The sequence below is a fragment of the Chrysochloris asiatica genome, unplaced genomic scaffold (genome assembly GCF_000296735.1).
Source record: "Chrysochloris asiatica unplaced genomic scaffold, ChrAsi1.0 scaffold00169, whole genome shotgun sequence".
Classification (NCBI taxonomy): Eukaryota; Metazoa; Chordata; class Mammalia; order Afrosoricida; family Chrysochloridae; genus Chrysochloris; species Chrysochloris asiatica.
The window spans coordinates 6,469,031-6,484,770 of NW_006408687.1; the positions used below are offsets into that span (position 1 = coordinate 6,469,031).

General features: G+C 43.1%; 1 protein-coding gene across 1 annotated transcript in view; it reads left to right on the plus strand.

Moving 5' to 3' along the window:
• Positions 1 to 15,740, plus strand: part of SHROOM3 (shroom family member 3) — a 585,172-nt gene that overhangs the window by 552,352 nt on the left and 17,080 nt on the right. Inside the window, exons 7-9 of the mRNA XM_006871583.1 lie at positions 3,306 to 4,172; positions 5,357 to 5,863; positions 13,769 to 13,919. Coding sequence (XP_006871645.1) covers positions 3,306 to 4,172; positions 5,357 to 5,863; positions 13,769 to 13,919 — 1,525 coding nt within the window. The remainder of the gene's footprint in view (positions 1 to 3,305; positions 4,173 to 5,356; positions 5,864 to 13,768; positions 13,920 to 15,740) is intronic.

Sequence of the window (15,740 nt, forward strand, 5' to 3'; positions counted from 1 at the left end):
GAAATTTCCAAAGAGGGTGTTACCAGAACCACATGTCTACAGCATCATAATATGTATTACTGTATTACCATATTATATGGTGTGGTGCTGTAAGATCAGCATTGGACTGTGAACCACAAGATCAGCAATTGAAACCCACTAGCTGCTCCTTGGAAAGCCTATAGAGGGTTGCTGTGAGTGAGTCAGAACTGATTCAACAGCACTTAACAACAACAACATAACTATAACCGCTGTTATTAATATGATAATTCATGTTGTTTTCCAAGGTAGTTCCTTTAACTTTTCTTATGTTTATTCCAGTTATTATTTCTCCCTTTGTATTCACCTTTTCCATAACTCAAGCTAACACTGTCACTTAGATGCTGCCCTTGCAGTCAGGAAGTGAGTGTTAGGTTACCCGCTTTACTGCCTGGAGCAGCCTCTGTGGTTATTTTTCATGCCTCCTCCTTGGTTAATTTCATCCCCGTGCTACCTACTGCTGCAGCTGTACCTAATGTGAAGGAAGTATTCAGAGTATTCAAGGTGAGGCTGAGGACTTTGGTTAGTTTGTGTACTTCTGCTAAAAGCTGGAGACAAGAGAAAAAATAACCGAATGGAGTAGAGCACTTTGAACAGAGAGCTGGCCTAAGGTCAAAGGTTGGAGAAATTGCTCTCCAGATCCCAGTTCTTGCACATTAGGATTCTTGGATACGCATTAACAAACCTTGTGTGAGAGTCTCACCAGCATTATAGAATGGCCTAGAACAAAATCTTATTCACTGTATCCTTTGTTTCTGGAACAACACACAAAAAATTCACCAAAAGAGAAGTATTCTCTACCAAAATAAGCATTTAACTCAAGTCTTACCTTCAAAATTACAGGATTTTAGTGTGGTTCGTATGTTCCAGGATTTAGTTCCTTAGTTTTAAGGAACTAAAGATTATACATTAACTAAAAACATCTTAGTTATCTAATGCTGCTATAATAAAAATACCACAAGTAGTGACTTTAACAAACAGCAATTTATTTTCTTACAGTTAGGAAGCTAGGAATCTGAACGTAGGGTGTCATCTCTCTGAGAAGACTTTCTCTTTCTTTTGTCTCTGGGAGAAGGGATGTGTCTCTTGTCCTCTGTTTTCCTTGGTGATCTTTATCTGGCATAGCCTCTCTCTTCGTCCAACTGTGCTTCCTATCTGTTCCTTTTATATCTCAAAAGAGATTGACTGACTGAAGACACACCCTACACAAATACACATTTGGGGGTAGGGGTACAAGTCAGTGCGTAATACATCTCAACAAAGTTTGTTGGGCTGGATTTTTAAAGGATAGCTGTTTATTATTTTATTGTATGTTTTAGTAATATCTCTTCTTTTAAAACAGCCTCACAATGTATGTCTAATAAATAAAATGAATGTATCTGTTTGGCATTAAGATATCAGATTCCAAATTATTGTATGTCCTCTTAGCAGCCAAGTGTTCAACCTCTGTACCACCTAGGCACACCCTATTATGCTACGTTTAAAAATAGCTCATAGTCTACAGTCCAGAGAGCAGGAAGGTAGGAGAGACATCATTCATTTATAGGCATTGTGGCATGCAGGATAATGTGCTAGACTACAAGGTTGGTTTGAACCACAAAGTTAGTAGTTCAAACTCACAGGTCACTCTGAGTCAGGACCAACTCAACAGCACTTAACAACAACATCTAAGAGGGTACTTTATGCCAGACACTGGGGATATCAAAAGGAAGGACACCTGGAATAAAGCCTCTATGACCTCAAGTCTCTAATGTTCACATTTGGGGAGCCCCCAAGAAGAGCTTTGAGAGGGTACTTGTATAAAACAGAAACAGTGCCTAAATGGAAAGCATCTTTGATGGACCATGGTGTGGTCCTGCGTGATAACGCACTGGACTGCAAGGTCAGTTGAACTGCAAGGTCAGTAGTTCAAACCCACCAGCCGCTCCTCACAAACCCTATACAGGTTTACTATGGGTCAGAATTGACTTGAATACACTTAACAACAACAAGAACAAGGGATTGCATCTGAAAGCATTATGGGCCCTTTAGTCAACCGTCTGCATTGTTGTACAAATGAAGATCTGAGAGGTTCCTTGTGGTCGTCTTGCCATGTGCTAGGTGTCCTTACTGGCACTCCAGGGACCTCTCTGCCCCATGACTGAGTCACAGCTCCCTTGGTGGAGCCTGATTTGTGAACTGAAAGGTGCCATCTGCTCTCCAGACTGATTTGCACAGCCAATCAGGGAACTGCAATTAAGGACTTCACGCATGATGTGACGTTGGATCTGCTGAAGTATTTTTAGCCTCACATTGCCACTTACGAAGCAGGCGGGTGGTGCCCCAGTCTTGTTCTCTCTGCCTTTCCCTCCTCTTTCTTTGCTTTTGGAACACAAGAGCTAAACTATTGAAAATGGCTGGAGTTTTCCCGGGAGCCTAGAGGGCAGTTGTTTAAATCACCATACACTAGATTCGCTCATTACTGCCAGTCTCGAGGCAAGACTCTCCCTCTTCTTTTTTAACTTCTTTTAAAGAGAAAGTTGTAAATATAGCCTTCAAATTCAGTCAATCAAATGCTTTCCAAAGTTGCCTCTCCCCGGGTCTCTCACAGGGAACAGAATGAGATGGTGCAAGTAAGTCAGGAGCTTTTTCCCAATGCAGTCCTAAAAGAAACTGAACAGATGTATCTATCTGATGGTTTCCTTTTATGTACACAAGGCTGTCCTCAAAAAAGAAAATCCTGAGTGTCCCAAATGGTTTGCTCTCAACTGTTGTTGTTAAGTGTCGTCAACCCTGTGTTGGGGTTCAAGGAGCAGGTGGTGATTTTGAACCACCAGCCTTGCAGTTCAAACCAACTTCGAGGTCAAGTGCATATCCTACTGACCCCAAAGTTGGTGGTTCGATTCCATCCATTGGCACCTTGTTAGAAAGGCCTGGTGATCTGTTTCTGTAAGACTACAGCCCAGAAAGTGCAATGGAGCAGTTCTGCTTGGTAACACATGGAATTGCCACATGTCGGAGTCCACGTGACAATGGTGACTGTGATCTAGTTGTTAAAAGCTACTTTACAAAGGTGAAGGTTGGCATGGTGAGAGGGGTCAGCTAATGCAGCTACTTTGTCAACCCAGGTTCCCGGGAGACACTTTCCTGTTAGAGTTTATGCCTGCTTAGTATTTTATTTAAACTTGGGAGTAGGAAGGGAGTCCATCTTGCTTCCCAGTAAATGTGTCTCTCATCCTTGTAGTGGCCCTTAGGCTCAATGTGAGCCTCTTCAGAGCCGTAACTTTCACATTTGTATCCTGCTCCAGGTTGCTCAACTGTTCAGAAAGAGGCCGTGAGGAGATGCCGTTGCTCAGACACCACCCTGGCCCTCGGGATGGTGTAGATGGCAGAGCAGTTGGTGTCCCCTCAGTTCCCAGTGAATGTCCTGGAAACCTGGACCCTCAAAGGCAAACCAATAGGACGCCTTACCCCAGGCCACTGTCAGCAGGAATGCAGAGCCATCCTACAGATGCCAGGATGGGACCACTGACCCCACTCAGCTCCACTCTGCCTACCACTGGATCCTCCACCTGTTGCTCACAAGCTGTGGCCACCCAGCAGGCTGGGAGACCTCCTCTTTCACCCTGCACGCCTGCGACAGCCCCCAGAAGCAATGGTCCCAGCCCAACCCAGCCTCCAAGTCCCAGAGGCCCTGAATCCACCAGTCTAGAGAATGGGATAGGGGAGGAGATGAAGAAGAAGGTTTCGCTGCCTCAGAGGCCTCCGCCCTCTCAAGTGAAATGGGCCTATGTAGTCCGAGGGGACAGCCTTCCCGAGGAATCCTTGTCGCCCGAGTTTGTGAACCTGAAGCACTATAGAAAACAGCAGAGTTTTCCGAGTTCAAGCAGCACTTCTGACCCCAGCACTCCAGGGAGGATTTCCCTCCGAATATCCGAGTCATTCTCACAGAGTTTGCCACCGCCTCGGGAGGAGTATGATGATGAAGTGTTTGTGAAGGACTTGCAACCCAGTGCCACTTCCAGCCCCACATTTGAAGCTCTCCCCCCACCCCCAGCTCCTCCGCAGAGCCTGGACACCCCAGTGAGTATCGTGGATGAGTTTCCTCCACCCCCTCTTCAAGCTCTGTGTGAAGCACAGATGGACAGCGAGGCCTATGAGGATCCCAAGACCAGGTAAGTGGTCGGACACTGGGCTCCTGGCTTCCCAGATCCTCCTTTTGACCCTAGGAAAGCCTATACAAGCCCAGCTTATGAAACTGGCCAGATTTTATCTTGGGTGGGAGTCCTGAGAACACTCTCTGGGTATTAAGGGGTGAGAGTAATGAAAATGAAAGCAAAAAGCTCAAGAGACACATTTCATTCTTATGGGCATGAGAGGTTCACGGAGTCCGAATAAATAGTCTCCCTCTTATCCACCCAAGATCTGAGTCAACTAAGAGTACGTCATTTAGAAGACAAAAATCTTTACTTTAGAGCTGATACTGGATAATGTGGCTTTTAGTGTCAGTGGGCTTCTTGATACTGAGCCTCAACATTCAACATGTTTTGTTCAGAACCTGATGCCAAAGCTGCCCCTGGGAAATTTGTAGCCCAGAGACATCCTCACCCCTGAAAAAGAGAGGAGGCTGGCTATAAATAATCAGCCTCTCGTTCCAAAATCACTGAATGTTCATAGGAAGGAGTAAAGAGTAGGGCTAAGAAGGTCAACAAGGTTTAGGGAAACCTCTTCTTGGAAGCCAGAAGAATAGGAAAGAAGCATTTTTAGCATATACTTCCTAGGACAAATGACTTGTCACAGCATCAAGAAACAGACAAACCCAGCATTGCCTGATATCACCTTTGTGCTGGTGGTGGTGGTTGTTAAGTGCCATTGAGTCAGTTCTGACTCAGAGCAACCCTATGTAGGGTTTCCAAGGAGTGGCTGGTGAACTGGAACCCCACTGACCTTATGGTTCAAACTGACCTCTCAGTCCAGCATATTAACCCACTGTGCCACAGCAGGACTCCTCAGCTACCTGTAAACACTGTAAGAGTGATTTAGCGCTATCCTCTGTTCACTTAGACATTTCACAAGATGTACAATCTGACAACAGCACTCACCACAATAGAACTCCTGCTGGCTCTAGCTCCCTTAAGAAACTGCACAATCTCCCTGTGCCCTACCTACGAGGCTCAGGAGAAGACACTATAGGAGCTTATGGTTCTGTGGCAAATGATAACCTTAGAGATATGAATATCTCATCTTACACCTAATATGGAAAGCTTCTCCCTCTGTCTTCCTCTACCCTCCCACCTTCATCCTCTGTTGAACCTTCTCTTACCTAACTCATGTGTTTGTTTTTTCATTGCCCTAGTAGCTCTAGCAAATTTTCCAAGGTGTTGACTATAAGAGAAAGACCAGCGCCAGCTACAGCCCATTTGGTGGGTAGTCACATACTGGCTTCTAGACTCCAAACTTCTATCAAGACTTCTGAGTCCAATAAGGCCAACCCGCCCTCTATCATAGATGACCCGCTTCAACTGATTGGGTCTCTTGGCAAGCAACCAAGCCCAGGGCAGCCTCCTCCCCTCTGGACCCAGCACTTCGTTGACGATCCAATCAGTGAATCTCCAAGTTTAGGGAAGAAAGTCAGTGCTGGTCCTCAGAAGACCTCAGAGGATGTCAAAACCGAGGCTTTAGCCAAGGAAATTGTCCACCAAGACAAATCTCTGGCAGACATTTTGGACCCAGACTCCAGAATGAAGACAACGATGGACCTAATGGAAGGGTTGTTTCCCCGAAATGTTAACACGATGAAGGGCAGCAGCATCAAGAGGACGACCACACAGAGAGCTCCCAGCCACCCTGACGGCGAAGGCAAGAGGTATGTCCTGATGGTATCTAGACTGCTGGTGATGTCCTTAGATAGACTTAGAATTGCACTCCCTCCATGGGGACAGTGTAAGCCTAGGGCCACTGAGGTTTCCCGATTTCCACAGGTCTTGACACCCAGCCTCAGGGGAAAGACTTGAAGCTGGGAAGTATGATATGAAGCAGACAGACTGACTCTCTAGTTACCAAGCACTTGTTCAACTAAAAGACTAGTTGTAGGAATAGTAGTAATTGCCATTAATACCTGTTGTTCGTGTTCTGTGTATCAAGATCCCCTTGATGCGTAGAACATGATTTCAGTTAATCTTCACAAGAACTTTCTGGGGTAACTATGAATTCTGCTTCCGTTTTACAAATAAGGAAACCAAAGCACAGAGGAATGAAGGACCATGTCCAACCAAGGCCATGTTGCATGCCTCTGTACTTCTGTCTTCATGGTTATATGAGGGACTTCCAAAAGTTTGAGGGGAAATGGAATTAGTCCACATTCTTTGTGAAGCCCTCTCAGAATCCCCAACTCAGCAAATATGGAATCCTCCACTCTGAGAGTTGCCTCTCCAGGGGTGCTGAGAAAGGAGCCAGTACAAGTGATGAGCGTAGCTGTGGAAAAGGACAACAGCCCAGAGGAATAGATTCATTTATAACACTGACATTCAAATTCAAGGAGTCAAAGTTAAGAAAGGTGTTTGCTCAGATCCCTGCAAGGCAAGAATGGCTTTGTCAGCCCTTCTGTCTCCTTTCTAAAGTAGCCTGAGAAGTGAGTGAATGTACGCTGTCACAGGACACCCTTCCCAGCACCCAGTCATAAGCAGGTGAAAGAAAACATCAGAAATCTGTGTTTTTCATTCTTTGGATTTCTCCTGTGCTACTGTGATGTTCTCTTGCACGCTTGATCCCTTGAAGGACAACTATGGGAAAGTTTAGAGTGGTTTTTGTTTTCCTTTTCATTTTCAGTGAAAACTATGTGGATTGGCAGACTGAGACTCAGCAGTTAGTAGTCTCTAGACTAAATAAAAACAGCATCTTATCCAAGTTTAGGCTACACTCTAGAAATTTCCAACTGGTCCAGCTAAATGACTCACTCCAGGAATGCCATGCTTTGCTGTTTTTGTTTTGTTATGGCAGGTGAGAATAGGGGGAGAGTACCCACTAGCTGCTTCTCAGAAACCCTATACAGGGTCACTATGAGTTGGAACCGACCCTACAGTATTTAACAGCAACAACAACTTATAAGCTATTTGGTACTTTGCAGTAAATTCTCCCAGTGGCAATAGTCCCTAACAGTCACCTTGTCCTTCCCTTCTTTTTCCAGTGAAGAAACAAGAGGCCAAGTAAGGTTATGTGTTTAGCAAACATTGTGCAAGGTACCATGGGGACTCAAAATGAGAGTTTTTGTGGGTGCGCCTCATGGATAGTTTCAAGATGGCCAAAGTTAGGAGGTTTCATTCACTTTCTTCCATTCTCTGACCTCTCACTAGAGAAAGACCGCAGTGATTTGCACACCTATCCTTAGAAAACTATTTCCTAGCACTATTGAGAGTCCTGGGGTGGCACTCCTGGTTAATGCGCTGGACTGCAAAGTCGGTTTGAACCTTAATGTCGGTGGTTCAAACTCACTAGCCACTCCTTGGAAACCCTATACAGGATCAGTATGAGTTGGAATAACTTGATAGCACTTAATAACAACAACATTGAGAGCTTAGGCTGGCACAGCCAATTTAGAAAATATTCTGGGTTATGTAACTTTGGTGGCACTGAGCCCTTTCTGAGGAATTCCCAAAAGGATAATATGCGCCACCTTCTGGTGAATATAAGTATTGCTTTGCTGTGCTTAAGGCTTAGCCAATAACCATTGTTAGACTCATAGTGACCCTGTATAAGGTTTCTGAGGAGTGACTAGTGCGTTTGAACTGCCAACTTTGCAGTGAGTAGTCCACTGCTTATCCTACAGCACCACACCAGGAATCCAATAACCATTGTGGGGTTTAGTTAAGCAAATGCCTGAGAAGCCCATTTTCAATGTAATGAATATATCTGAAAGAAAAAATAAATGAATTCTGGTGTAGGATAAGCACTGAGGCTCAAGGTTGGTGGTTCAAACTCACCAGTTGCTCCTTGGAGACCCTATAGAGGGTCACTACAAGTCAGCTGACATGACAGCACCTAGCAAGCACAGTAATGTATGTGTCTGTGTAAGCACAGTGTTTCTATGGGAGTACAGTGACTCCATATGATAAGCACTGGGCTGTAAACCCCAAGGTCCGTGGTTTGAGTCTGCCAGCCACTCTGCAGGAGAAAAATGAGGCTTTCTGCTCTAGAAAAGATTTCAAAAAACATCAGAAGCCCTGTACAAGGTCACTATGAGTCAGAACGACTCAAAGGAACTTAACAACAATGACAACAGTGCCTCTGCTGGATAAGCACTGGACTGTGAGCCAGTAGGTTCGAGCCCACCTTTCTCCTTTCTCCCTCACCTTTCTCCCACGGAGAGGCTGGTGGGTTTGAGCGGCTGTCCTTGTGGTTCACATTTCAATGCTTATCCTACAGAGCAGCCACCAGGGCTCCATAGGTAAATTTATATTTGCATATATACATATACCAGAAATACGTTTTATCCTTCCATTCAGCTTCTGTTAAAGGTGATGGACAAATTCGGAAGCAGATCATGGTGATGGTTGCTCAGCATGATGAGTTAATTAATGTCATTAAGTTGTAATTAATGTCATTAAACTGTACATGTAAAAAATATTGAAATGGCATACTATATGTAAATTGTTATTTGCCTTCGGGTCAATTCTGCTTCGTAGTGACCTTAAAGGATAGATTAGAACCGCCCAATAGTGTTTTCTAGGCTGAAACCATTTTTGGCAGCAGATCACCAGATCTTTTCTTCCAGGAAGCTGGTAGATTTGAACCACATGCCACTTGAGCCTTTGTATCACCTGGGCTCCTTCTATATAAACTAGCCATAATAAAAAGAATCACTGTTAATGCTCCTTGATGGCTTCCATCAAGTAGGAAACTAGTAAAGATGATAGTTTTGTCTGTTTCTTGTATACCATAGTAAAACGATGGGCAAGATGTTAAATCATGTCACCATTCAGACTAGTTGAAACACCTCTCTAAAAGTGTATACCTTACACCCATCGAATCATTTATTCAGTAATCAGATTCTGAACTGTCATCTGAAAGGCATCTGGGGTCCAGTAAAACAGCGCACTAGGTGTCAGATATGTGAACGCCTTGCTTATTCTCCAGCGTTGAAATCACCCTCTTATATAATCAATTAGTAAATTTTGTATCTTGTATTAGTTCAATTTGACCAGTAAGCTCCAACATTCCCAGGCTTACATGGGTTATCAGGCTGAAGAAGGAAAATACTACAATGTAGTAAACATTGTAGTAAAGCAACAGTGTAGTAAACATCAGAAAGATATGGACAACCATGGGAGACTGGGAAATAATGAACGTAAAACCTAGGATTTGTGGAGCTCCTAGAAAATGCTTTCATATTGATCAAGTCATGACTTGAGCGGCCTTTCTGTGAAGTAGTCACTATTCTTATTATATTATCACAAAAGCAGGGCCTCAAACTGGTTCATTCTGGTTTGACGCACCTCTGAGAATTTGCCTTTCTACCCTAGCATAGTGGTTATGAATCGGGCTGTGAACCACAAGGTCAGCAGTTCAAAGCTACCAGCTCTTCCATGGTAGAAAGATGAGGCTTTCTGCTCCCGTAAAGATTTACAGCCTTGGAAACCCTATACAGGGTCACTATGAGTCAGAACTGACTCTGTGGTACATAACAACAACAATCACAACAACTCCAGATATACTGAATCAGAATCTCCAGGATCCTGTTAAGATGTAGATTCTGATTGAGCCTATCTGGGGTGGAAATCACAATGCTCAAAGACCTATACCAAAGGAGCAACATGCAGAGATGACTGCAAATCTTGTGCACAGACCTGGCTTCCTCCCAGTTGTTAATGAGTACAAAATATAATTTCCTGCAAGGAGAGAAATGATAAGAGTTTTATTGTTGGATTTGTTACCACCAAAGGTTGGGGTGTAATACTTGGTAAGATACCAAATGTTCCAAAGTCCAAAATGGGGTGAGAGGTTTTTCTAGGAAGGCTGGGGCTTACACAAGAGTCAGGAGGTCTGGGGTTGCACACACATTACCTATCAGTCACCAGTAAACTTTTCACAATGTCACTTAATCTGTTTTTTGTCATAGCTATTCTGTGCAAGTAAACTGAGCACAAACATCTTTTGAGGGAACATTCTCATTGTCCCTTAGAAGATCCTTATTCCCTAAACCATAAACTTGTCCTATGTCAGCTACAAACATCCTTTTTGAAAACAAAACCATTTTGTCATTGTCTTAAGTAAACATGAGTCACTCAAGGAGGGGTGTGCATATTCTGAAAGCAGAAGAATACAAGTGGATATTGAGCAAAGGAAGCTTGGATTCAGTCACCTCAGTTGTATTGCTCTTTCACATCCCCCCTTCTGATCATGAATCTCTGCAGAGATTCCTTGATCACCATTATGTGGTTGTTGTTAGCAAGTGCCGTTGAGTTGATTCTGACCCATAACGACCCTGTGTGGTGTTTCCGAGGAGTAGCTGATGAGCTTGAACCACCGACGTTGTGGTTTAAAGCGACTTTGCAGTCCAGCACGTTAACCCGCAGCTACAACACCAGGACTCCCACTATAAAAGTGCTTTATTCTGCATGGGTGCTCTTCTTTTGTACTTATTATATCATAGACAGGCATTCTGCTTCACCATGCCACAGCTCAGATACTCTGCTTTCCTGAACCTCTGGTGAACGAGGCCACATTTGGAGGAAAACCTCAGTGTTTCTAAAAGACTTACCTAAGGTGTGTAACGGTTCCTTTTTAAAGACTTGTTGTTGTTGTTGTTGAGTGCCGTTGAGTCCATTCCGCCCCATAGCGACCCTGTATAGGGTTTCCGAGGAGCAGCTGGTGCTCTTGAACTGCCAACTTTGCAGTTCAAATGGCTTTGCAGTCTGGCACATTAACCCACAGTGACACACCAGGACTCCTTTAAAGACTTAGATGGGTGTATTTTCAAGGTACCTAATTCTCAAGCTGAAAGAACTGAAGAAAAAAAATCAAGCCTCAACTTGCAATATTGAAGAATTCATGAGTAAAATATTGCATGATACAGAAAGCCTTGAAAGAAGATGAACGATATACACAGAGTCACTGTACCATTCCAAGAGGTAGCATATGATCAAGAACTGACGGTACTGAAGGAAGAAGTCCAAGCGACACTGGAGGTAATTGGCAAAAAAGCAAAGCTCCAGGAATTGACAGAAAGCAAATTGAAAAATTTCAACAGGCTGATGGAGCACTGGAGGCACTCACTCATCTATGCTAAGAAATTTGGAAGACAGCTATCTGGACAACCAACTGGAAGATATCCATATTTGTGCTCATTCCGAAGAGAAGTGACCCAACAGAATGTGGAAATCACCAGAAAAATATCATTAATATAACATTCAAGTAAGATTTTGCTGAAGATAATTCAAAAACAGCTGCAACAGTACATTGACAGGGGACTACCAGAAACTCAAGCTGGATTCAGAAGAGGATGTGAAAGTAGGGCTATCATTGCTAATGTCTGATGGATCTTGTCTAAAAACAGAGAATACCAGAAAGATGTTTACTTGTGCTTTATTGACTATACAAAGGCTTTCCAATGTGTGGATCATCATGACAAGCTATGGAGAACATTGCAAAGAATAGGTATTCTAGGACACTTGATTGTTCTCATGAGGAACCTGTAAATAGACCATACATAGACTTCCAAGAGGATACTGAATGATTTAAAATCAGGAAAAGTTGGCGCCAGGGCTGTGTTCTTTCACCATACTTTATTCAGTTTGTGTGTTGAGCAAATAATCCAATAAACTGGATTATATGAAAAAAGAGCATGGCTTCAAGATTGGAGAGAGACTCATTAATGACCTGAGATCTGCAGATGATGCAACCGTGGTGAAAGAGGACTTAAAATGGTTACTGATGAAGATCAAAGGTCATAGCCTTCAGTAAGTATAAAGTGCACCTTGATGTTAAGAAAACAAAAGTCCTCAAAACTGAACCAGTGAATAATATCATGATAAATGGCGAAAAGATTGAAATTGTCAAAGATTATTTTTCTTGAATCCATCATCAGCAATCATGAAAACAGCTGTCAAGAAATCAAATGATGTATTGTTGTTGTTATGTGCCGTGGAGTGTTGTTATGTTCCGACTCATAGTGACCCTGCACAAGGTTTCCGAGGCTATAAATCTTTATGGGAGCAGAAAGCCTCATCTTTCACCCATGGAATGGCTGGTAGTTTCAAACTGTCGACCTTGAGGTTAGCAGCCCGATTTGTAACCACTACACTGCCATAGCACTAGGCAAATCTGCTGCACAAAATGTCTTAAAAGTATTCAAGAGCAAAGATGTCAGTTTTAGGACTAAGGTGCCCCTGACCAAGACGTGGCATTTTCAGTACCCTCACGTGCATTTGAAAGTTTGACAACAAATAAGGAAGACCGAGAAGAACTGATGCATTTGAATTATGATGTTGGAGATTTCAAGGATGGTGAGACTTTGTCTTTCATACTTAAGTCATAGTATCAGGAGGGACCAGTCCCTGGAGAAGAAAACTATGCTCGGTAGAGTGGAGGGTCAGCAAAAAAGAGACAGACACCGAACAAAATGGATTAACACATTGACAGAAGCAGTGGGCTCAAGTGTAACAATAATTGTGAGGCTAGCAGGACTGGGCACTGTTTCATTCTGTTGTGTACAGGGTCACTATGAGTCGGAGCCAACGCCACAGCATCTAGCAACACAACTATATTCTGTATTGCCAGGAAAGCAGTAACGTGATTACAGATGTTAGAGAAGTAATTTATATCATCAAAATAACAATGTAACTTTTAATAAAAATCACAATGGAAAGCCAATACTATTAGGTACCCAGCTAAAAATATAACAAAAAAGAACGTTATCAAGCACAGGAAGCATTGAATGAAGTCAGGTGGCTTTTCGGAAATTTTTTTGGCATCTTGTTCAATTTCTCCTGAAGTATTACTCAGATACAATAAGAAGTATTAGCAATGGCACAAACAAATGCTAAACAAAGCATACCAAATAAAACAGCATGCATGAAATCTTGTTCCACGAGCTCGGACTTCAGCTGGTCTCCCTCCAATGGCTTCGTCTTCTCGCCACAGTGTATTTGAGTATGATTTTCAAATCTCTAGAGGTTGACGTGTCCAAAGGATATTTTGGCCCATCTTTCGGAGAACAAAACATTTTTATCATAGGTTTTTAGTAAGCATGATTGACTCTGGAATTGGAGGTGTACAAATTATTCTGAAAGTAGAAGAAAAGGGATGTAGCACAAAGGAAGTTTGGATTCAACCCCATGTCTGTCACTTAGTCTTGCCAAATGCCCCTGTTTTAAGGTTCTTTCCTGTTCTCTTTGGTGGCTTTCCTCCCAAGTTTGCATGGATTCAAGGGCCCAACATACGGCAATCACTCACTGCTATTGTTAGGTGCCGTGGAGGCTGTTCTGATTCCTAGCTAAACACTGTTTAGTGTTTCCATGTCTGCAAAGCTCCGTGGGAGCAGGAAGCTTCATCTTTCTCACATGGAATGACCCTTGGGTTTGTACTGCCAAACAGTGCTTTTTCCACAGTGCCACCAGCATTCCAGTCCCTCATTAGTAAATACTTATTACTAATAAGTTCATCTAAATTTCTGGGCCAGTTTATAGAATTATTTGACACTTTTCTGAATGGACGGTATAATGCAGCTCCTGGTATAGGCTGTGTGTGACTGTACTTTTGGTTCTTTATGGTGTAGGCATGAAGAAAAAGAAATGATGGGCATGTTGGTCAACTGTCCAGCTTACTACAATGTGTCTGCCCCGAAGGCGGAGCTTCTGAACAAAATCAAAGATATGCCACAAGAGGTGAATGAGGAAGAGGAACAGGCAGATGTCAATGAAAAGAAGGTAAGCTAAGAATGGTGGTTCCTTTGTTCTGCTCTTCCCAAAACTGCACCCAGTCCTCTCTTATCAACATGGTTAGGTTCCAAAGACCAGGTCAGTATGCAAAAATTGGCATGGAGGAGATAACCTCATCAGACCACAAAACGGAGAATGACTACATCAATACTTCACTACCAACCTGCCGAGAGGCATAGTCCGCCGAGGTCATACGTAACCTTAACCATCTTACCATGTTACTCTTCTCTCACACCTCAGTTTTAGTTACTGCTACACATATGTCAGTAATACTTAAAATAGTTGGATAGTAGATTTTCTTCTGTCATAATTGCGAAATGTTGGACAAGATAGTCGATAACTGAGGCGTAATTGTGTAGTCAAGGTCTTTGTAATTAATTAGCAGAGTTACTTCCCCTTAAGACAGGAAAAGAAGGGGCCTACTGCAAAGAACTCTGGTAGCGTAGTGGTTATGAATCGGACTGCTATCCTGAGGGTCAGCAGTTTGAAACTACCAGCTGTTCCGTGGGAGAAAGATGAGGCTTTCTGCTCCCGTAAAGATATACAGCGTCGGAAACCCTGTACAGGGTCGCTATGAGTCGGAACCGACTCCACGACACATAACTCCCACCACCACTGCATTACTAAACCTAGCCATCATTATACTTTGGACTTGCATGGCACTTTGAGAAAATTTCCTCAGCGTTCTCTTGTGAGTAGGTGGGACAGGTAAGCTACTGTCATAGTGTATAATAGCAAAAATGAAGCATAAGAAAGATTGAGTTATTTCCTAAAAGTTTCATAATCAGGACTAGAACACAGGCCCACGCAGCACCAGGATCCTGATCCTGTCCTCTGCAGCTGACTAGCCAAAGCCAAGGGTCTGTGGGATTCTTAGTTCACATTTCATGATCAGAAGGAAAACTTGAAAATCTAGAAACTTGGTTTAGGGCAAGAGCAGTTACCAAAAGTATTTTTGATTGGGAGTGATAATAACCTTTTGATTCTCCTTCTGTCTTTGCAGTACCTTAATAAATAGCTTGAAAGCACATGGTTGGAATTTATTTTTTTTAGCATTTAACTATACATGTGAACCAAATAGATTTAGCTGTAACACTACAGCTGTCTCTATGTATCCTAGGCATCTAAGCCCAGCTGTTCCTGCAAGGGAGACAGTTCTTGCATGTGAATTTCTGTATAGGGCTGTCTCCCACTGTGCTTTATAGCTCTTCACACAACTCAGCCATATATACTGACAAGGGACTCTTTGTTAAAGCTCAGCTCTTGCTAAGCCTGCAGTTTGAGTGGTTTTAGGTGGCACTGATCCCAGGAGAAACTTTCTTAGGTGGTTCTATTTCATTTATGCTACAGTATGACATCTAAGCCTCTTACTTCTCTGTTGGATGTACACCCTAGGTTCAGAGTATAATGGGGCAGGAGAGATTTTAGAATGTTTAGGAACACCTGCCTTAATACTCTTTATCTCTCTTATTGTTCCCATTCTGTGTGCCGACATGCAGAGCTAGCTAGTCATTATATTAACACACTCACTCCTCACCCCAAGTTATGTATTTAAACACCTACTTTACAACACCCCTCCTGATTTCTACCCCAACAAGGCTGAGTACCTGCATTGAGTGGGTCCTTGATTTGAAGTAAGACCACCTTGTTCCATAGGGTTTCAGTGGCTAATTTTTCAGAAGTTGATTGCTGGGCCTTAACTTATGCAGTGCCTCTGGGTAGACTGGAACCTCCAGCCTTTGAGTTACCAGCCAGTCCATTAACTGTGAGCATCACACATGGACCCCATTCCAGAGAGAGACTCATAAA